We start from the raw sequence: 22,518 nt of genomic DNA on the forward strand, positions 1-22,518 counted from the left end.
GAATTTTAGCTTGGTTAAATGGAATATTTTGATAAAAACGACAAGATATCCTGTGTGAGATTAAGATTTTAGCTGTTTATATTAAAATTTCCAATGTTACCAATATAAACTGGACAAACATGTAATTTTCGTTCGTTTTTTCGATATCAAATGTGAAATAGTCTTTCCGGACCCTCATTGTAATAATTAAAATCGTACTTAAAACTATTTTTTCTATTAAAAAATGTTTTTTTTTTATTATATTTACACAATCGTAACAAAGAATTAGCAATAAATTACTATAAAATCAAAAAAATATTACAAGAAAATGAAAAAAACTACATAAATGTTAGGCAAGCTAAATTACATGTGAGAGAATATAGATAATGACTGTGGTATGGCAGTTTATCGGTGTTGAGGGGTAAGTCTATTTGCCACAGGTATTGCAGCCTCCGGTTGAATCGCTGTAGTATTTGGCAACAGGTTGAGTACGGGTTTGGCGGCAGGACACTAAAGCATCGCCGGAATAACCGTGGGGACATTTACAAACTGCTAAATGTGATTTAGGTTCACAGACGGCACCGGAACCGCATTTGCCAATGCAGGGGTTGACACATTGGTAGTTGATACAGGCCTTGTTGTCGGGACATTCGTTATTGCTCAAACATTCACCCTGAGGGAGATAGGAGTAATAATTTTTTGACTCTTGTAAGCAGAAGAATGTAAAACAACTTACTCTTGAACAATGTGACAAAGGATTTCCGGTATAACCTGGCAAGCAATTGCACACGGGACGTTCACGTCCAGTATTATCATGACCAGGTACACATATGGCATTTGTGCCACAAGGATTGGGTTCACAGAGATCAGCTAAATTGTAAAAAAATATTAGAACAATAAAAACATTTCCAGATATCTACCTTTTTGTTAATACTCACCCTTTGTAAATGGACGACAACGAACAAATGGATCACCAGTCATATCACGTGGACAACTGCAGACCGGTGTCAATCCTCTTAAATTACAATCGGCACCAATACCACATGCACCATCACAAGTGTTCTTACAAATGCCATAGAAACAAGCTGGTTTATTGGCTGGACAATCGGAATCACCATAACATTCAGGACGACATTCAGTATACGGACTACCAATATAACCCTTGGGACATTCACACACAGCACGATGACCACTCACCGAACCGCAAGTAGCACCCACACCACACTGGGTACATGCAGGAACACATTTAAAGTTGCTGCACATATCGCGCGAACTACAATCACCATCGTGATCACATTCATGGCGACATCCACTCAGGGGATTTCCAATGTAGCCGTTCAGGCAGGAACAGGTTGGTACACCATTGACAATTTCACATTTTGTATTTTGACCACATGGACTGGGATGGCATTGCTCCTCTGGAAATTGTGAGAAAATAATAAAAATAAATATATAAGTAATCCACAAATTTAAAATCTAGTTTGTAATAAAAGATGAAATGTTTATTTTAAATCTATTTAAAGTTTACTAGTTTCTTACTAAGTTTCTACTTCGCCGAATTAGATGCCTTCTAAGTCTAAGTCCTACTTATATTAAAACACATTTCAGGGTTAAAGCCGTATCTTATGGGAGTTTATGAAAAATTCTCCTACAAAACATCGTCAATATGACGTCAAAAAATATTCTTCATTAAATTTCACTATAAGGCACCAAAGAAAATAGATCTCCATTACCATCATATATCAAGAAAATATTTGTCAATGTTGCCAAAAATTGAGAAAATATTTCCTATTTTTTAAATCAATTTTTCCTTGGATTTTTTTTAACTGATCCATGAACGTAATATGTCGAAAAAATGTCATTTGATGAAGAAAAAGTCAAAGGTCAGAGAGTTTTAGTGTAAATCTTAGAATAAATTATACATTTATGTTTTAAAGTTTTGAAGAAAATTACATTCGAAATTTATATATTAAATGTGAAAATCCATTCTAAGACAAAATCTTCCATAGAACTCTTCCAAAACACCTTTTAGATATTTTCCAAATCGATTTTGCTAATAATTTTGCATTACGATATCTTTAAAGATAGACAAACCTCCAACAGAAGGTATTGTATATAAGTACATATTTCGGAAAAACGAAACGATTCCAAGGATCCTTTATACGAAAATTTTAAAAATTGTGAAATATGGGTGACTTGCCCTTCTATTTACGGTATTGTTTCAAATTTGGTATTTGAAGTTCGTAATAGATACTACAGCCTATGACTGAAAATTGTCTCTGCAGGTCCACGTCTTCGTATAGACCCCATCATATAACGATACCTCCCAATATTCGGTATTTTTATGATTTTAGCGTCATTACTTACCCGAATTGTTTTAAATTACGTATTTAGAGTTCGTAATTGGAACTACAGTCTGTGACAGAAAATTGTCTATGCAGGTCCAGGTCTTCGTATAGGCCCCATATATCTGTACCCCTCTATATTCGGTATTTTGACGATTTTAGGTACAATACCCGCCGAAATTGTTTGAGATGTCGTATTTGAAGTTCGTAATGGATGTTACAGCCTGTGACAGAAAATTGTCTATGCTGGTCCAGGTCTTCGCACAGCTCCGATAAAACGGTACCTCCCTATATACGATATTTTGATGATTTTAGCTACATTATGCACCGTTTATTTCAAGTTTCGAATTTGAATATGGTAATGGCTTATGACAAAAATGCCTCTGTGTGTCCACGTCGTATAGACCCCAATATAACGGCTATATTCGGGATTTTTAAAATGTTAACAGATTTTTTTAAGGATTTTATTTTTTGTGTTGCACCGTGTTATCATTATCAACCCTAATAAAAATGTATGTACAAACTTACGTTTAGATTCGTTAAGAAGATAACTGTAGTGTTCACACACGTGAGCTATTTTATTTTATTCAAATTCAAATGATACTAGACTCGAACTTCAATTGATGGTATACAGGTGTCGGCTTTTTGAAAAGTTTAAAGTCCATAATATGAATTGAATGGACAATGGATATCCGACTTTTAGATTTTTTCTCTGGAGTATTCTCTATGTTACCCTCTATTATTGAGAACAGTTTTTCAAAACGGAACTGATAGTTTTGCAATATTTTTAAATTTGCAACACTGTGTAATGTATTAAAATCTGTTCCATTGAACATAGATAATAATGTCAATCAACATGTAATAATACATTTATTAGTCTTACTTTCACAACACCCACATTCAAAGATAATTTACTATTAATTCATTGAACGTACCGGAACTTTGTAAGTTATTGCTGGTTTTTAAATTAGATATTTTACGTAACAATTAATGTTAATTTTGTTATTGTTTACAATTTGTATTTTTGTTTCTATGTAGGTTGAAATTCTAAATGTAGGTTGTCGATTCATCTAAGAGACAAAGAACTTTTCTATTGTATTGTGAATTAACTTTTGTTATGCATTTTTAAACTTTAAGTCAATGCAAGAAGGCGCCAAAATATTTCCGCAGTCCCACAATAGAATATTAGAAGGAGTAGGGCTATAAAAAATACTTGTTTTGGACCAAAATATGACAAAAAATAGCAAAAGATGTTGTTATTATAAAATTTTTAACTTCCAATACAGACTGCTTATTTAAAGAGGATACTACCTTACAGTATTTCTTCTTGTATTATTCCGTCAAATAATTAAAATCTTCCGTGAAAAAATAACTCACACTCAACAACTTTGAGGAAGTTCTAATCACACTGGAAGTGTGATGTTATTAAATAAATATTGATTTGTTTATATTTCTATTGGTTAAAAAAATCTCAACAGCCAATAAAAAAATAACTTTGAGCATCCAACACTCGACAGACCAAAAATAAGTATAACCACTTCTCTATAATTGACCTTGATCTTGAACGTTGCGATGAATTAATACAATTCATACATACATTCATCCATTCAGATATATTTACGATATAACCATATTCGGCTGTCATTGTTCTGAAAAAAATGTATATTTTATTGCATCAGTGTTCTTCACATCTGATGGGATCTTGTTTTGGCCATAACAACAACCCACATAAGAAACATTTCAACCTAGCTGTTGCAATTTCATAATATTTCACAAGAATCGATATAAAACAACAACAACCACACCACATTGAACAAGTAACACATTTAAGGAAATGCAATTAAGGCAAAGATTTGTGTATTAACATTGTATACGAACGTAATTGGTGGCCATTCGTCTTCGTTTTGATTTCTAGTTCACCTTCATGTATGCAACATGTAACCTTTTATTGTTGTTATTGTTTTTTTAATTTAATTCCAATTTTTATTTAACAATTTTGAAGTTTATTGCAAATGCAAAATGATATTTCAAACTAAAGACTTAAGGCACATGTGTTAAATTCGCTCTCTCTCTCTCTCTCTCTCTCTCTTTCATTTTAACCCAGATTCTTTGAGAAGGGCAGCTAAAATGTGTGTTATTCTTGTGCAGTTTTTTTCATATATTTATCCAGGTTTTGTTATTTCAAAGGAATTACCCAAGATTCTTCCATGAACGATTTTTTTGTAATATATAATAAATGTAAATCTATTTATATATAAAATAGTAATGAAATAACTGACTGACTGAGAATAAACACCCAGACGAAAAGGATGAAGCAAGAATCTTGAAATTTTGCACGAGTATTAGTCTTGGTGCGTAAACGTGTGATAAGGCTGGGTTTTTTTAAATTCATACTAAAAAGGTACGAAAAGTACTTAAATTTGAAAAAAATAATACTTTGTATTAGACAAACAGAATGAGCTACAATTCTGAAATGTCGAATTAGAATCACTGAAACGTATGAAGCTGAAATTTTAAAATTTAGTTTTGATGTGGTTGGTTTGTGATAAAGAGGTGGTTTTAGAAATGTGTACTACAATTGCATGAAAAGTACAAACTAGTACCATATTTTGGTACAATTTGGTATTGGGTGAACATATTGTGCTTGAAATCAGAAATTTGGTATTAGGGTCGCTGTTCATGTGTCGCCTGGACATATGAAGGTGGAAATATGTTCTATAATTGTACGAAACGCACTGAATTGTCCTAAATTTGGTATTGGATGAAAGGATAGGATTGGGGTATCTGACACGATATGGAGATGCTTTTGGAAATGTATACTATAATTGTATGAAAAGTAGTAGTTTGCATGAAGAGATAGAGCTGAAATCCAGAAATTCGGCATGTGGGATTTACATATGGAGAGGTTGAAATAGTTTTTGACGGATATTAGATGTAGGTCCAATGTGCAATGGTTCTCCTATTGTCCCCTCGATAAACATGAAAATAAAAGATTTTGAAGACTTTTTAGTGTAAAAGGTAAAAACTTTCCTATTATTTTTTCGAAAAAGAAAAACTTGTATAACATAAAAAATCTTAAAAGTCTGATAATTTAGTTTCATGTATTATTAAAAAAATTTTGTCAAAATAAACAAATTTTGCATTTTGAGTATTAAAAACGGCTAATATGAACTCTTGGAAGGAATTTAAAATTTAAAGGCCGACTTTTCGTTGGCGAATTAGCGGGCTCCTATTGGTGATGGTATAAAAAATGTATAAAACGAAAGACTTAAGACACATGCGTTTTTCTACTACAACCTTATTATTATTGAATGTATATATATTCCTATTAAAAATATATTGTACAAAATGAACTTACCAGGATCAGATTGGCGACAGGAAACAAATGGATCACCATTAAAACCAGGTGGGCAACTGCATACGGCAACGTGATTTCTGGGCTAAAAATATAAGAACGAAGATGAAAATTTATCGTAAGTTGCATAGAATAGAAAACAAATTTAGAATGCTTAAAGCCTTCATATATAAACATGGTTATAACAAACTAAAACATAGAAGCGAATTTTTATTTTCTAACCGCATTTATTGAATTCTTCCCATCACTTACCTCACAATTGGCATTTGAACCACAGGCACCAACACAAGGATTAACACATCGCCCATTTTGACACTGTAAATCACTGCGACAATCGATGTTATCCAAACATTCACCGCGGTTGCAGTGAGTCAAGGGGTTACCACTGTAGCCGGGTGGGCAGGAACAGACAGGACGGCCGCCTGCTGTCTCCTGGCATACGGCATTAACGCCACAGGGATTACCGTGGCAACCATTAACGCGTAAATCAGCTATTGGGAGAAATACAAAAGTGGAAACGAGGGAGGGGGGGAAATGTGCAAAAGGGAAAATAGTGTCATGTTATTATTCAATATCGGTTAAAACACAATCTAATTGAATTGAAGTTCAATAATTTTAGAATAGTTTAGAACATTACTAATAAAATGGTGGATAGTGGAGAAAGGCTTGGAGAATATTATGGGAAGCCTACAGCTATGATTATTTACACACACAGACATAGATACAAAACATGGAGATTTGGATGTCCTTTTTTTAAGTGCACAAGTGAATACAGTCAGTATTTACATAATCTTGAATCAGAGATTAGAAAGAGGAAAATCATTGGAAAAGTGCTTAATAAAAGTGCAATCACACAAAGAGTAATTTTGAAAGTGTCCCAGAAAAATCGTATTGAATTGTTCTTAAATACCACGTGAATGTGTATGATAGATTGGATCCCGGTAAACTAATCTCTCCACTGTCGTTCCATCGGCATATGTATAATACGTACGTCCATCGTATGAGCATGTACTGCATGTTGCACGCTTGGTCAACTTTTTATCTTCTACAGCTGTAGAATTGCTAGTTTGTAGCTGTTTATCCTCAGCATGGATGCAGGCTAGGATGGCAAATAACAGCACCGCTGCGAACGTCCTTGACATCTGGAAAATAAATCAGAAAGGGAATGTTATTTTGCAATCAGTGCAAAAAACTACAGATCTTCTATTGGAAGATCTACAGATCTTTTATTGGAAGATCTACAGATCTTTTATTGGAAGATCTACAGATCTTCTATGGGAAGATCTACAGATCTTCTATGGGAAGATCTACAGAGCTCTTATCCTACTCCTCCTACTCCTATCTTTAATGGAAAGATCTACACATCTTCTAGGAAAAGATCTACAGATTTTCTATGAGAAGCTCCGCAGATCTTCTATGAAAATATCTACAGAACTTCTATGAGAATAACTACCGATCTTATAATAGTGGTATGTATTATTGTGGGATAAATATATGAGTGAAACATATAGATCAGTGATATTAATATGTAAAATTAATAACTAAAGAAAATTAAAATTAATAACTAATAAATTCGATAGTTATTCTTTCGAAAAATGTAAAGATGTCCTAGGAGAAGATCTCTAAAGCATCTATATGATCTCTGGATCATCTATGAGAAAGTTTGCAGATCAATCTTTAATTTATTCCGCAAGCATATCTACAGAAATTCTATGAGAAGATCTACAGAACTTCTATAAAAAAAGCCACAGGTTTTCTAAGAGAAGATCCTCAGGTCTTCTATGAGATGACCTACAAATCTTCTATGAAATTAACTAGAAATCCTCTCCGGATAGAAGGTTGGCAAAAATGCTCAATATTCACAGCAGATTTTCTTTTAGACCTACAGAAGCATGGGAAGAAACATAGATTTTATATACAAATCTTTTCTAACACGATTAGCAAATCTTTTATAAGAAGATTATCTAAACAAACCAAAATCATGTTTTAGATTAAGATCTTTATGTTAAATACATTTTTCAAACCATATTTAATACTTCTAGAAAAAGAACTCACACTTTTAATAGGGTTAACACCCTTCTTATATACATAAAACATATTCTATACAAAATTAACAATCACTAAAAAAATTAATAAATTATTCATGAAAATCTAAAAAAAAAATCTTTTGTAATTAATCTACAAGAATATTAGCTGAAATCCTAACGAACGATGGTCACTGCCATCAATATTAATATTATAAATGTTTCGATATTATTCATTCACGCCCACTCGTTGACATTTTGTTCAATATTTAACTAATGCTTCTAATGAATTCACACCTTATTTCAACCGGAACAAAGTAAAATCCCGTAGTAATAATATTGTGCAGTATAATGACGGCGATCTTGATTTTGACTTCATTTCCATATTTATTTTGTTCGCATTTGAGCCGATTAAGTCATTCATTTACTTGGTTGGTTTGTTTGTCATTATTTCGGATATTTTCAAACATTTGTTTTTTTTTTATGTGGGAATTTAAAAGAATTCGTAATAAGTGACTCATTTTTGGCAGTTTTGATAACCAGTTTTAAAGGAATCCATTTGAAAATCGTATCATTGTGATGACAAAAATTTTAATGTTTCCTAGAAGCAAATTTGAATTATACATTTCAACGAATTTTAATTAAAAAAAATAAAGCTTTCATTTTCTAGAATAGAGAACGAATATATACTATAATAAAATACATATACGAATCATTTAGTTCTGAAATTTAGGACGTATTTTTTGAATAATGAAAGAAAATAATAAGTATTTATAAAAAGCAGCAAGCTTTAAAATAATCAAAATTGTAAATAATCAAAACTTCTATAAAGTGTGAAATATGTAACCGTTAATACCAAACGTGGGATATATTCACACTTCCCTCGGGTGCCACTTTCAAAAAGGTCAACATAAAGTGTCATCTATACATATACAGAGTGAGATGAAAAAACTGCAACCAACTTCAGACTGCTGTCAATTCCAAGCCACTCGTCCGACAGCTGTTAAAATTATTCCAGAAAAAAAAGTTATTCATGATGGACACTTCAGCATTTAAATGTGAATAAATCTTTTGTGTCTCGTACCATCGCTCGTTACCGTGATACTGGTAGCGTAGCCCGTGTCTCAGTGGCCGAAAAATGGCTCGTGAGCAAAACATATCGCAATACTCCACTCGGTAAATATTAAAAAATGAGCTCGGGGTAAAGCCATTAAAATTCCAAAAAGTGCAAGAATTTATACCCCAACAGAAAGAAAATAGACTAAAAAGAGCTAAAGAGTTGCTTCGCTTGGCCGTAAGAGGTAAACTGCCGAATTTGGTTTTCTCCGATGAGAAAACAAAGTGAACGTGTTTACTTGCCAGGTCAGCTGAAAATGTGCATCTTCGGTTGGCCACCAGAACTCAAGCGCCGGCCATGGTGATGGTGTGGGCCGCCATAACAGCCGATGGTCACTCTCCGCTCGTATTTATCGACTGTGGCATCAGAATAAATGCTGAATAATATCGCGAAAATATTCTGGACCTTGGACATTCCAACAGGACACCATCGCACTCGGCACTCGCCACCCAAGAATGGTTACAAAATGAGGTTCTTCGCTTCAATTCCAGCGCACAATGACCACCAAAATCTCCACATATTAATCCTTTGGACTATTGTGTCTGGACTATTATGGAAAGCAAGGTTGGCACTAAAAAATACCAAAGTGTCGATCACTTCATGCAAGCGCTTTGCCGGGAATGGGCCAAAATACCACAGAGCAACATTCGGGCAGCGTGTGACGGTTTGATTAGCCGTTTGAAGGTCATGATTCGTGCCAAAGGTGACCAATTCGAACAAATCTAAACTTATTCTAAAATTTGATGCTATTTTTGACATTTTTTGCTTTCATTCAATAAAATTTAAAAAAAATGTAAGAAATATGGCGTTTGACTTTGTTACAGTTTTTTTATCTCACCCTGTATTTTGACAATATGTTGTTGACAAATGAATAATTTAAAAACAAAAATGTAAACTTATGATTGCATGACTTTACCTTCTTGATTCAACCATGAGACTTAAATTGAAATTTGGTCTAGAATATTTCTTAATTTGAAACTCTATCTAAAACGAAGTTGTATTTTACTTTCATGCATCAACTCACAAAAGATCGAGGAAATGTTTTGGGTGTATGATGGAAATAGAGATTTATTTTCCTTGATGACTTATAGTAAAATTTGATGAAAAATGATTTTGTCTATGACGCCATCCTTCTAATGATTGTCGCATGGTGTTATCAACACTATTTAATAAGAGTCGTTTGTATATCATTATCATTGCGAAAGGATTCTTAGTTTTAAAAACTGAATATTCTTGATGAAATAAAATATAAAAAATGTCATGCAACTCTCCAAAATATTCATTCTCTAAAGATGCTTCCTGCACAATTTCAACAACGTCATTGTTGCACTATTGAGTTTATATTTCCGGCATTGCTGATGATTCGTTAGTTTTCAACGTTTTACAAGTTTTCTAAATGTAAAATATATTTTTGTCATATTCATTGAAGATGTTAAACTTTGATGTTGACACACAGCTGGCAATAACATTTGAAATTACTCATTATCCAAACAAAATGAAGTTTGTATTTGTAGAATTTTAGAACTTCGAACTGAATAGTTTCACTTTTGTGTGTTTTTCGTTTTCATTTCATTAAAATATCAGCGTACTGTTCTTAATTCATATTCCGCTCACGAACTCCTCGCGTATTAAATGACAAATACAATGTCCATTTCAAATAAACAACGTAATTTTTATATAAACACTTTAGTTTATAGGCCAATTATGCGTTACGTTCAGACACTGGCTCCCTGCTTTACATTTACACTGAATCACCAGAACCGACCACACTTACCATTTCGTGTAATTTTCTTTTGTTTTTTTTTTTTTTTTTTAAATAAAAAACTGCCCGCGACGGCGATGTAAATGTATCGATATCGCCGTTTAGCGAATATTGAACACTGATCTGTTCTCAAGTTAAGCACCGGCTTTTATAAGCATTGAGTAGTGTTTGGCAGTCGTCCGTTTTTGTTGTTGTTGATAAACTATGAGCGCTTGTGACGTATGTATATGGCCAGGCATACAGGCAGACATCAACCAACAAAACTCTAAATACACCAACAATTTAACGCAGTGAAGGCGTCTCGAAAGCCTTATTGAGGTATTTTCTTAAGTAAAAAAGTTGATTGTTTTCAAATATTATAAAGGGAAGAGTAAATGTTAACAACATCCAACAAATGATAAAAAAAAAACAATTTGAATATATTTTTTGTTTTAATAATGTTTTTTTTTTTTATTTGATAAATTTGCTGGCTTTTGCTGTCACGTCGAACCACACACAGTACATCAGCAGCAAGAGTAGAACTTCCCGTAGACGGGCGCCCAACTGCCATCGCATCACCATCAGCAACAACAACGTTAACAATCAAGCAATTTACTTATCTACCAACCAGTATGGCTATATCATCGTTGAATTTGGGTGAATTAATTTGTATGCGTGGGTTTTGAATATATTCTCCGATTTTTTTTATTTTATTTTTTTGCCAAAACATTCATTCACCCAACATCGTTTCTAATTCGTTTACTTTCTTAGAAGAGTGTTATTTTTTAAGAATAATTAGGAAATGCTTGTTAGGTGTTGTATTTGAAGCCATATTAACATTGTCAATTAATTAAATTGTTCAGAAGGAAATCATAAATATGTAAATTTGTATGAATTTTTCAATATCAAATATATATGTAGATTTCGTAGCTTGAAGAAGTTTAGCTGCATGCTACACTTTTCTACAGGTTTCTCTTTAAATAATAACCATTTCAGAAATTTCAGATAATTTTACATAGTTCATTTTTGGTTTCTTTTTTTTTTCACGATTGAAAAAAAATCATCATAAATGATTTGAATCTTAATGATCACTATCTATCTATCTTTCTCTATATTTTCATCTGACTATAATCGTACAAATTAAAGGCATACTATATCTGGAGCATATGACTCATCCTGACGTCATCAGAATTGTATATTGAATCACAAAAATTCGTAATTTTACAATGTTCATTCTAGTTTTATTTTATATTCAAAATACGCACCTCCACAAGTATTACAAACAAGTAAAAACATTAAGTTCGGCCGGGCCGAACTTTTAATACCCTCCATCACTTGGAACGAATTTGGAAAACTTCAAAAAATAAAATCCGTTAAAAATTCTGTTAAAATCTTGAAATTACACAACATATATTGGGTTCTATACGAACATGTGAACCTTTTGTCATAAGTCATTACAATATTCAAATTCGAATCTTGAAAAAAATCAGGTGAAAAATGTAGCAAAAATCATCAAAATACCGAATATAGGGAGGTACCGTTATATCGAAGTTATACGAAGACCTGAACCTGCATAGACAGTTTTCTGTCACAGGCTGTAGTACCTATTAGGAACTTCGAATACGAAATTTCAAACAATTTCGTGAATATTGTACCTAAAATCGTCAAAATACCGAACATAGGAAGTTACTTATATATGGGGCCTATACGAAGACCTGGACCTGCATAGACAATTTCTGTTGTATGTGGGCGATACGATATTGTGGACCTATATAGACATTTCTCTCCAAAGGTTACCCCCTGCTTAGAGAAAACTTCTAGAATGGATTTTTAGAAAATTACATTGAAAAATGTAGCTAAAATCATCAAAATATAATATTTTTATACCCTCCACCATACATAGTGTGGAGGGTATATTAAGTTCGCAATTTCGTTTGTAACCCATCGAAATAATAATTTTAGACCCAACAAAGTATATATATTCTTGATCAGCGTAAAATTGCAAGATTTAGCCCTGTTCGTCCGTCCGTCTGTTGTAATCACAATACAGTCAAAACGAATTAAGATAAGAAGCTTAAATTTTGCACAGGTCTGTTTTTTGTCTGCAGGCAGGTCAAATTCGAAGATGGGCTTTATCGGTCCATGATATCGTATAGCCCCCATATAACGATATGATGATGATTTTAGCCACATTTTTCAATGGAATTGTCTGAAATTCTACACAAAGAGTTCTTTGGGAAATTCTACACAAGTAGTTTCTTGTGACTACTTTACCCCCTGGTAGAGAATTATTATTCGGCCAGGACTTCGTATAGCTCTCATACAACGGTACGTAAAAAGTATCAGTTTAAAAAGATATCGTCAAAGGCAAAATTATTCTTCAGCAAGGCAATGATGCAAAAAAAGAACGCTAAAAATATTTCCAAAATTATGTGTTTACTTTCTGGCCGCTAATTTAACAAGGTTTGCAGATTAAAGCTCCAAAAAAGTTTAGAGTTCTCAGGCCAAACTTGTTTCAGGTCTTTATATGTATATAAATAACTTGTTTCAGGCCTTTATATGTATAATAACTTTTTGTTGTTGTCTCTACATTGGGGTAAACAACGATTACAAGTGTTTTTTTCGTTTCAGTCATATTTCCCATTAAATTTCCATAAAGTTTAGTATTTTGAGTTCTTAAAATGAAGGAACACTATAAATTTCGAAATATCCTTCATAAAACGGTACACCCCAAGTTCACGTTTACAACAAATTTGGCGTGTGACAAATTCTGAGTGTTTTTGTTAATATTACGTCAGAAAAGCAAAACTACAAGGGTTTTGAATATAAGTTTATATTGCAGCCCTGCTTGTTATACTCAAAAAAATATGACTAAAATCAGGTGGAATATTTAAATAGGGGGTATACCAAAACATAGTCCTGTTTCTTAATTTTAAGAACTTAAAATACAATAATATATAGAAATTAAATGAGAAATATGACTGTATTGACCGAATATCCTAAATGGTTATATGCGAAGGGAATATGTCTGGCAACAAACCGACTAATTATTTTTAACTTGTTTTTTTTACTTAAGTCAGTTATGAAGAAGGTAAATATCGGGCCACTTCTTCTGGTATCTCTCAAACGAAGGGTCAAATACGAAATTATACCTTGATTTGATCCAAAATTTATACATCCCAATATTTCTACGCAGTTGCAGTTGGAATGGCTAAGCAGTTGGAATGGCTAAAAATAGACTACAATGAGCTTAGTCCGATTCCATGGCATAGGTTATATAACACAGTAAGAATTTGTTTCGGATATATTTGGATCATTTCATACATGCTGCAATAACGAGGTTAAGCAGCTTCATAAAACTACTGAAATACAACTCTGAGGCTGTGTTCGCTCGCCGAATTATTCAAAATTATATGCAACAAGTTTTCTTCCTCATTTTTTAAATGTGTTAAAAAGGGCGAAAAGCGTTGAACATGATCGAAACTTTTCAATATTTCAAATATAAGGCAAAAATGGTTTATATTTCGTGAGCGCAACCCGTCAAAATTGTAATTACCAGATCGCTTTATCTTACCTTTTTATTGTATGATTTAATATTTTTGTCTTAAATATTTTTTTTTTAGACTAGTTTACTTTCGGTTATCACCAATTTACATAAGATTAATACATTTACATCTGACTTAATTCTAAACTCTATACATGGACATATTTAATATCCGAAATGATATTAACCAATACCAATAAGGCCAGAATCAGTAGTCTATTTTTGCCTATAATATCTATCATTTCGGAAACTACTGGGACATAAGTTAAATTGGCAGTTTGTATTAAAAAAAAACTTCAACGTCACATTTTTACACATTTCTTTGTTGATGAGTCTGATGTTAAATGTTGATATTTTATTATGAAGTTGACATAACCATAATAACCATTCTATCTAATTCAAAAGATGAAATAACGAGTTAAAATGTATCAGTCGGTTTTGCCGACAAATGTATACCCTCAGCCAATGTTCGATTATTTAAATATATTTTGACTACTGTTATGATTATTCAAATGTGTGACCCTCCATGGAGTAGGCTCCACATGGAATTTTAATGCAATATGGATGAGTGTATATGTATATGCAGTTCTGAGGTGTAATAAAAACTGTGAGGTGTTATCACTAAGTATTATAGATTGCAAAGTCTTAACATCAATTAACATTATTTGATCTTAATGTTGCATCATAGGCTTTATCTAAGTTCTTTTTGTTTCTGCCATTTATTAGTGTCAACTATTAACAAAGAAATTATAAACATTAATAAATAGATGGTATTAATCTCCTTTTATCTCACCAGAAGCGACAATGTCAATCATGTGTACATATTTTCTTATTATGGATCAAAGCCAAAGACATTTGATAACACCAAAATATGAGTGGGATTTAAATGTGAGAAACACGTTTTGCCTTTAAAAGTAATCTAAGAGAAATGGTTGGTTGTGTGAAAGAGTACATGCGGTTAGATTCATTCGTTTAATATTCTACAATGACCAAAGCAAGACAAAAATTCTCCTTAACATATTACCGCTTGCGCACGGATCTAGTTAAAGCGTAGTCTATACCAAACATGTTTTATTTAGATTGTCAATTCCATTGATTACACGTCAAGTGTCAGCGTACATTTGCTTTAAACTCGTTGGTTTCGGTATTATAATTCACAATGGCAAAAATGTCAAACATGTTCACATACCGGTCGATTTATTTTCAAAGAAAAGGTTTAATTTGAAAGTTAGAAACCTAAATTATACTATTAATAAAAGGTATATATCACCTGTTTAAAATAGGCATGTAAGACTTCAGCTCAATTTTAAATGGTGCACAGAGTTTAGCAACATTTTCATTCAAATGAGCTTTAATTTGGAATTTTCGATTGCAGGCAGAATGATTTCAGAGTAGTCACCCACTACTATAACACCCTAAATTGTGAGTTAAAATCCCCATAACGTCTATTGTTTTGATCATAGTAAAATTCAATGACGACTAAAGAATATCTGTCTGTTCGCCAATCGGTTAAAATCACTATAGATCGGTGGATACGGGAGGTACTGTTTTAGGTGCCTATATCAAAATATGTACCCATGTTGAAATTTTTTACCCAAAGTAGCCATTTTAAACCAAATCGTTTTGGAAATGTGATCAAGACTCTAGAAATAGGTAAAATGCAGAAGGTACCTTTATATGGGCGCTACCCCAGAATATTTACTTACATCTGCGAATAGGTTTTCTATCCCCTTATAAGCCATGATGCCAAATACTCCCCGGAAATAGCTGAAATCAGGGAATACCTTCATATAAGGGTTATATCAAAACAGTGGCCTATACTTATTATTTTTGGAAGGATGTTTTCTTCCTTCTCAAAATACAAACTTTTGCCAAAATTAATTTGATAAATATAAACAATGTTTTAAAAAATAAAAAAAAAAATATTAAAGTTTGGCCTGGAAACCCCATTGGGGATTTTGATCTACTAACCGAATACCCTCCACTTAGAAGCTGTTGAACAATTTCATTATTCGGTATTGCGCATAGTCCCCCGTATAACGATACCTGCGATCCATATGAAAGAAGTCCACGTTATGATATGAGCCCCATACCGTTGTGTCAGTCATATTTGTTCATTTGAATGTGTTTGCATCTTCCAGCTGAAGCATGGTGAACGTTCTGGGGCTGGAAAGCTATATGCACATTTATAGTCAGGAAAGATAGCCATTTAAAATCGTATTGTGCACCTATTTCATTGTCTTCATTTTACATTCAGAATTCAAAACAAAAAACAATAACAAAATTACACTTCAAATAAGAACATCAGCCGTTTTTGCGTTATAAGCGTAGTAACTAACACAAAAAAACACTACATATGTACATTCGAAAATAGCAGGTCAAAATTAAAAAAAAAAAAAAAAAATCATGCAATATAAAACATTACGATTGTACATTTCACAAGTTAAAATGAAAATTTTCAAATTTCAAAGAGACAAGTTCTCTGCCAAGAGACAATTGTCTTAATCGTTAAAATCATTATTAGCGTAGTAACTAACACAAGTTTCTTTTATATAAAAAGATGATATACCTATTGTTCAATTATTTTTTTCTTCGAATTTCATATGGAACACTTCGAAACCTTTTATTTTTTTAAATGTTTCCCAAAAAATGATGTTCTATAGATATTTTGACATAGAATGTTACTTTCAAGCATCAACTCGAAAAGAGACCGAAGAAAAATTCGTGGAAAAGAATAGGAAAAAATTTTTTTTTGGCAAAATTGAAATTAATATTTTTTGATAGAGATTTCTCTAGTTCGCGATTTATAGTGAAATTAATGTAGAATAATTTAGTCTTTGACGTCATCCTTCTAAAATAATGCTTTGTAAGAGAATGTTGCATAGACTCATATAAGGTACTACTTTAACCCTGTTTTTAATATATATGAATTACTGGCGGTTTAGGTGAGATTTACACTTTTGATGTTTTCTGCAACCTATAGTAGAGTTATATGACAAATAAATCTGTAGACCAGAGTAACATTTTTCACATTTACTTCGATGTTAAACTACCTTTCTTTGTGTGCTTCATCGCTATTTTCGCCGAAACTTAGATGTGTTTTGAAAAGTCTTTATCAAATCCATGATATTGGTTAGATCGAAGATGTTCGTTCGTTCACTCTTAGTTTTGTCCTACTCTTGATTCACTTGCTCCTGATGATTCAGTATCTCTCTTCCTTTCTATTGCAGAAAGCAAAAATATTAAAGGGAGGTGTAGTTTGGATTAAGACCAGCTACGTCTAAAACGAGACAAATGTTTTTTTTTTTTTTTTTTCGCTACCAAAAATATTTTTTTCTACTTACCCTAATAACATGCATACGATGTTAAGTGTGCTATTGCTTTTGCAACCTTTTCCAATACCAATTTTCAAACAATTCCCCATTTAATGAATTCTTTTCAATAAATATATATTTTTGTAGCTTCCCCATTTATCGTAATATATAAGCGTAGAATAGTCAGTACACATATGTACTTTCTGTACCATTTTATAATACCTTTTGGTATTTTCCGTATATTTTAATAAAATTGCCCTAAATCCTTGTTTTATATTGACCTATCAACTTCTATATTTATTATGTTTTTTATACCCTCCACCATACCATGGAGGGCATATTAATTTTGTCATTCCGTTTGTAACTCCTCGAAATACTCATCTCAGACCCAACAAAGTATATATATTCTTGATCAGCGTAAAATTCTAAGACGATTTAGCCATGTCCGTCTGTCTGTATGTGTGTCTGTCTGTCCGTCTGTCTGTCTGTTGTAATCACGCTATCTTTCGAAAAAATTGAGATAGAAGGCTAAAATTTTGCACACATGTATATTTTGCCAGTAGGCAGGTTGAGTTCGTAAATGGGCCATGTAGGTCCAAGTTATCATATAGCCCCCATATAACGGTACCTCCTGATATTCGGTATTTTGATGATTTTAGCGACATTATTCACCGGAATTGTTTCAAATTTGGCATTTGACGTTCGTAATGGATACTACAGTCTAAGACAGAAAATTATCTGTGCAGGTCCACGTCTTCGTGTAGCCCCCATATAACGGTACCCCCGATATTCGGTATTTTGATGATTTAAGCGACATTGTTTACCGGAATCGTTTCAAATTTAGTATTTGAGGTTCGTAATGGATACTACATCCTAAGTCAAAAAATGAGCCATGTGGGTCCACGTCTTCATATAGCCCCCATATAACGGTACCCCCCGATATTCGGTATTTTGATGATTTTAGCGACATTATTTGCCGGGATTGTTTCAAATTTTGCTATGAAGTTCGTAATGGATACTTCACCCCATGCCAGAAAATTGTCTGTGCAGGTCCACGTCTTCGTATAGCCCCCATATAACGTTACCCCCCATATTCGGTATTTTGATGATGATATTAACAGATTTTTCTTTACGTTTCGCATTTAAATATTATAATAACTTATGACAAAATTTACCTATGCAGGTCCACGTCGTCGTATAAGTATTCGGTAAGACTTTAACAGAATTTTTAACGGATTTTATTTTATTTTTTTTTTTTTTTTGGAAATTGCCAAATTTGTACCAAATGGTGGAGAGTATTAAAAGTTCGTCCCGGGCGAACTTACAGCTTTTTTACTTGTTTTATTTTTCCTGCCATTTTAGAAAGATTTGTCCAAACACCAAGATTGATCCATCTGCCAAATTTCAGATTCCCATGTATACCGGTGCAACCAATAGCGATAACAGTGTTCCGAACCCTATAAAAAATTAATAATTTTTTTATTTCAGTGTACACGAAACGCTAGCAAGGTTTATAGGCAATATTAAGAGGACACGCAAATATAGCGATCTATTTTACTACATTTTATTACTCAAATAAAGTATAGTACAATGATTTGCAACCTTCTGAGTATCTGATATATTGTTTTGATTCAATTTTTGATTGTTCGTTCCCGTATTTTCTGGACAATGCAGTTCCTCTTAATGATAATCTAAAATGCTTTCTTTTACTAGTTTCACCATGAAAAAAGTATGGGACCACAACAAATATTTTGTAAATGATTGTACTTTTGAAGTAACAAACGTTACATATATTTCCTGATATTCATTTACAAATTTTCCTCATTTTCGTCATTCTTCCAATACTAAAAGTGCACCCCATAATTGTACAATTCAAAATTATGATTTGTATTTATCAGAAAAAATGCTCCCAAATGAGTTACTAAAAATAACAAATTTATGTGCATGTACGCTAATATGCTGAATACCTTGATACTAATATATATTTATTAATCGTTCGGACCAATTAAATGTTTAATTTTTTTCAAAATGTTTATTTTTAGAAATTGAAACATGCTACGCTAAAGTGTATGACATACAAACAAATCTGCAATTATTAGTAGAAATTTTTGCGTGGGCCGAAATGATACGCACACAATAGATTATAAAAATTGATTGAAAATATTCAGGTAAAAAACATGCGAACATCTCTTATTAATCAAAATAAAAAAACAACAAAACACGACAAATATCAATAGCCAAATTTAAAGGGGTAAAAAGGCTATCCATCTATGGTCCAGTAAGTAGTCTGCGATTGGCTGATTAAAATTTTTTTTGGGCAAACATGTATTAATATAGATTGTATTTCTAGGCTTATAAATTTGGTAATTAATTTCCCCCAATTTCCTACTGATTTTTATCATAATAAAGTGGGTACTTCAAAAACATAATCTAAAGGTAAATATTTTTTAATATAGGTTAAAGAGTGACTGACAAAAACGCCCAGATGAAACCAATTGGCGTTACAATCTGAATTTTGGCCTTTTTTTGGTTGTGGATCCGGCTGCAACCAACATTTCTTCCAAGTACAATTACATTTTAAATGTTTGTGTACATACAGGGTGAGATAAAAAAGCAACAAAGTCGAACCCCATAATTTTTACATTTTTTTCAGATTTTATTGAATGAAATAGCATCAAATTTTTTGAATAAGTTTAGATTTATTCGAATTGGTCACCTTTGGCACGAATTATGGTCTTCAAACTTCACACGCTGCCCGAATGTTGCTCTGCGGTATTTTAGCCTGTTCCCGGCGAAGCGCTTGCTTAAGGTGATCGACACTTTGGTATTTTTTAGTGCCAACCTTGCTATTCAAAATACTCCAGATACAATAGTCCAACGGATTGGTATCCGGAGATTTTGGTGGCCATTGTGCGCAGGAAATGAAGCGAAGAACCTCATTTTGTAAACATTCATAAGTGGCGCGTGCTGAGTCCTGTTGGAATGTCCAAGGTCTGTGGCCAAAATGTTTGTGTGCCCAAGGCTTTAATACACCCTCCAGAATATTTTCGCGATAATATTCAGCATTATTGTGTTTAAAGTTTTATTGAAAACTGAAAAAAAATGTGTATTCTAATTTACAATTCGTATGAATACAAATTCAATGCATACAAGATATAATATAACAATTACAAGTAGTAGTGTTAAAGGTAGTTTTACATTCAAATTACAACACTCTCCCTGAATGTAAACTCCTTTCATTAAATTAAAGAAAATGTTATTTTGTTTTACAAAAGACCAAACCTATTTCTAAAATATTTTAATTTTTGACATGGTAAAGCTTTTGTAAAAACATCTGCCAACATTTCGTTAGTAGAAATGTACTCTAATGCTACTTCTTTTTCATCGATTTTTTGCCTTATAAATTTTGCCTTTATGTCGACGTGTTTAGTTCTATTAGAATAATTATTGTTCATTGCCACATGTAATGCTCCTTTGTTATCACAAAATATTTTCATGGTCTTCTTGGCGTCAGGATTTATTTCGTTTTCTAATCGTTTTAGCCAGACTGATTCTTGTATAGCCGCTGTAATTGACATGAATTCTGCTTCAGTTGATGATAGCGCTACTGTCTTTTGCTTTTTAGTTGACCATGATATTGCTGCGGATTGATATACAAATATATATCCAGTTGTTGATTGCCGGTCATCAATATTACCAGCCCAGTCGGCATCACAGTAACCAGTAATTGTATTATCCAAATTTGGTTTGTATACAAGGCCTTTCTCAATTGTTCCCTTTAAATATCGCATGACACGCTTCGCCGCTTCCCAATGAGCTCTCCCTGGATTAGTGCTATATCTACTTAGCATATTTACGGCATATGAAATATCAGGACGTGATACTTGTGCTGCAAATAATAAGCACCCAATAGCTTGCATATAGGGAACCTTCGACATTTCCTGTCTTTCCTCTTCGTTTTTTGGGCTCATTGACATTGATAACTTCTGGTTAGTATCCATCGGAGTAGAAACTGGATTGCAATCGCTCATTCCAAAACGGTATAAGACATCATTGATATATTTTGTTTGATCTATTTTTATAGTGTCCTGATTTCGACTTATTTTTATTCCAAGTATTGTAGACACCTCTCCCATATCTTTCATTTTAAATATTTTGGAAAGCTTCTTCTTCATATTTCTCAAAATCTTGCTATTGTTGCAGAATATGAGGACGTCATCAACGTAAATTGCGACATACAATTTATACCCATTGTTCAAGTCGTGGTATATACACTGATCGACTTCACTGCGTGCAAGTCCCATTTTAATAAGTTCTGAATTTATCGTCTCATTCCAGACTCTTCCAGATTGCTTGAGACCGTATATTGACTTTTCCAGTTTACAAACTTTTTTCGTGCCATCGGAAAATCCTTCAGGTTGCTCGATATAAATTACCTCTTTGAGATTTCCGTTAAGATACGCGCTTACGGCATCCATTTGATGAATTTCCATACCATCTTTTGCGGCCAATGCAACTAAATATCTTATAGAGTCATACCTGATTACTGGCGAAAATGTTTCATTATAGTCAATACCCTCTCGTTGACTAAAACCTTTAGCGACCAGTCTTACTTTCCATCTAATGTGGCTTTCGTTTTCATCACTCTTTGTCTTGAAAACCCACTTCGATTTTATAGCCTTTTCACCTGGTGGTAGTTTAGTCAAAATCCATGTATTATTCAGCTTCAATGATTCAATTTCATCTTCCATTGCACGTTTCCATTTATTAGCATTATCCGACGACATTGCTTCTTTATAACTTGTTGGATCATTTGAAACGGATCTGTGCCATTGACAGAATGATGACGAATTTTGGTTTTGATTTGCAATACGCTCTGATCTCCGAATTTGTGGTTCCTCCACACTTTCTTGCCTGTAGCTTCTGCTAGGAGTCCATGCACGATTTTGTGCGCTGACTTCATCGCTATTTGATGGCCAATCTGTTTCTAAATACACGCTGTCTGTATCGGATTCCTCAGCAGGGGTTTCATTCGGAGTTAGAGTTTCTTCAGATGAATTTTGCATACTTGGATCATTAGCTATTACGGAAGGTGTTGA

General features: G+C 33.0%; 1 protein-coding gene across 2 annotated transcripts; it reads right to left on the bottom strand.

The window, feature by feature from the left end:
• Positions 1–219: 219 nt before the first annotated feature.
• On the bottom strand, positions 220–10,753 carry LOC101896067 (neurogenic locus notch homolog protein 1). 2 transcript variants are annotated; one of them, XM_005182912.4, is made up of 7 exons: positions 10,595–10,753; positions 6,671–6,821; positions 5,932–6,170; positions 5,683–5,764; positions 918–1,397; positions 716–849; positions 220–652 (listed from the first exon to the last, which is right to left on the bottom strand). In XM_005182912.4, the coding sequence occupies exons 1-7, from the start codon at positions 10,595–10,597 to the stop codon at positions 407–409; spliced, it is 1,335 nt and encodes a 444-aa protein (XP_005182969.2). In that variant the 5' UTR covers positions 10,598–10,753; the 3' UTR covers positions 220–406. The 2 variants fall into 2 exon arrangements, with proteins under 2 accessions (XP_005182969.2, XP_005182970.2); XM_005182913.4 differs by having other exon boundaries at positions 6,590–6,821.
• Between the last annotated feature and the right edge of the window lie 11,765 nt (positions 10,754–22,518).

Source organism: Musca domestica, unplaced genomic scaffold (genome assembly GCF_030504385.1).
Source record: "Musca domestica strain aabys unplaced genomic scaffold, Musca_domestica.polishedcontigs.V.1.1 44, whole genome shotgun sequence".
Taxonomy (NCBI): Eukaryota; Metazoa; Arthropoda; class Insecta; order Diptera; family Muscidae; genus Musca; species Musca domestica.

Excerpts from the sequence above, each read along its gene's own strand:
- LOC101896067 (XM_005182913.4), bottom strand. Across the intron at positions 1,398-5,682 it reads CTGTCGCCAATCTGATCCTG|AGGAGCAATGCCATCCCAGT; the intron begins GTAAGTTCATTT and ends CACAATTTCCAG. Across the intron at positions 850-917 it reads TTGTCGTCCATTTACAAAGG|CTGATCTCTGTGAACCCAAT; the intron begins GTGAGTATTAAC and ends TTTACAATTTAG.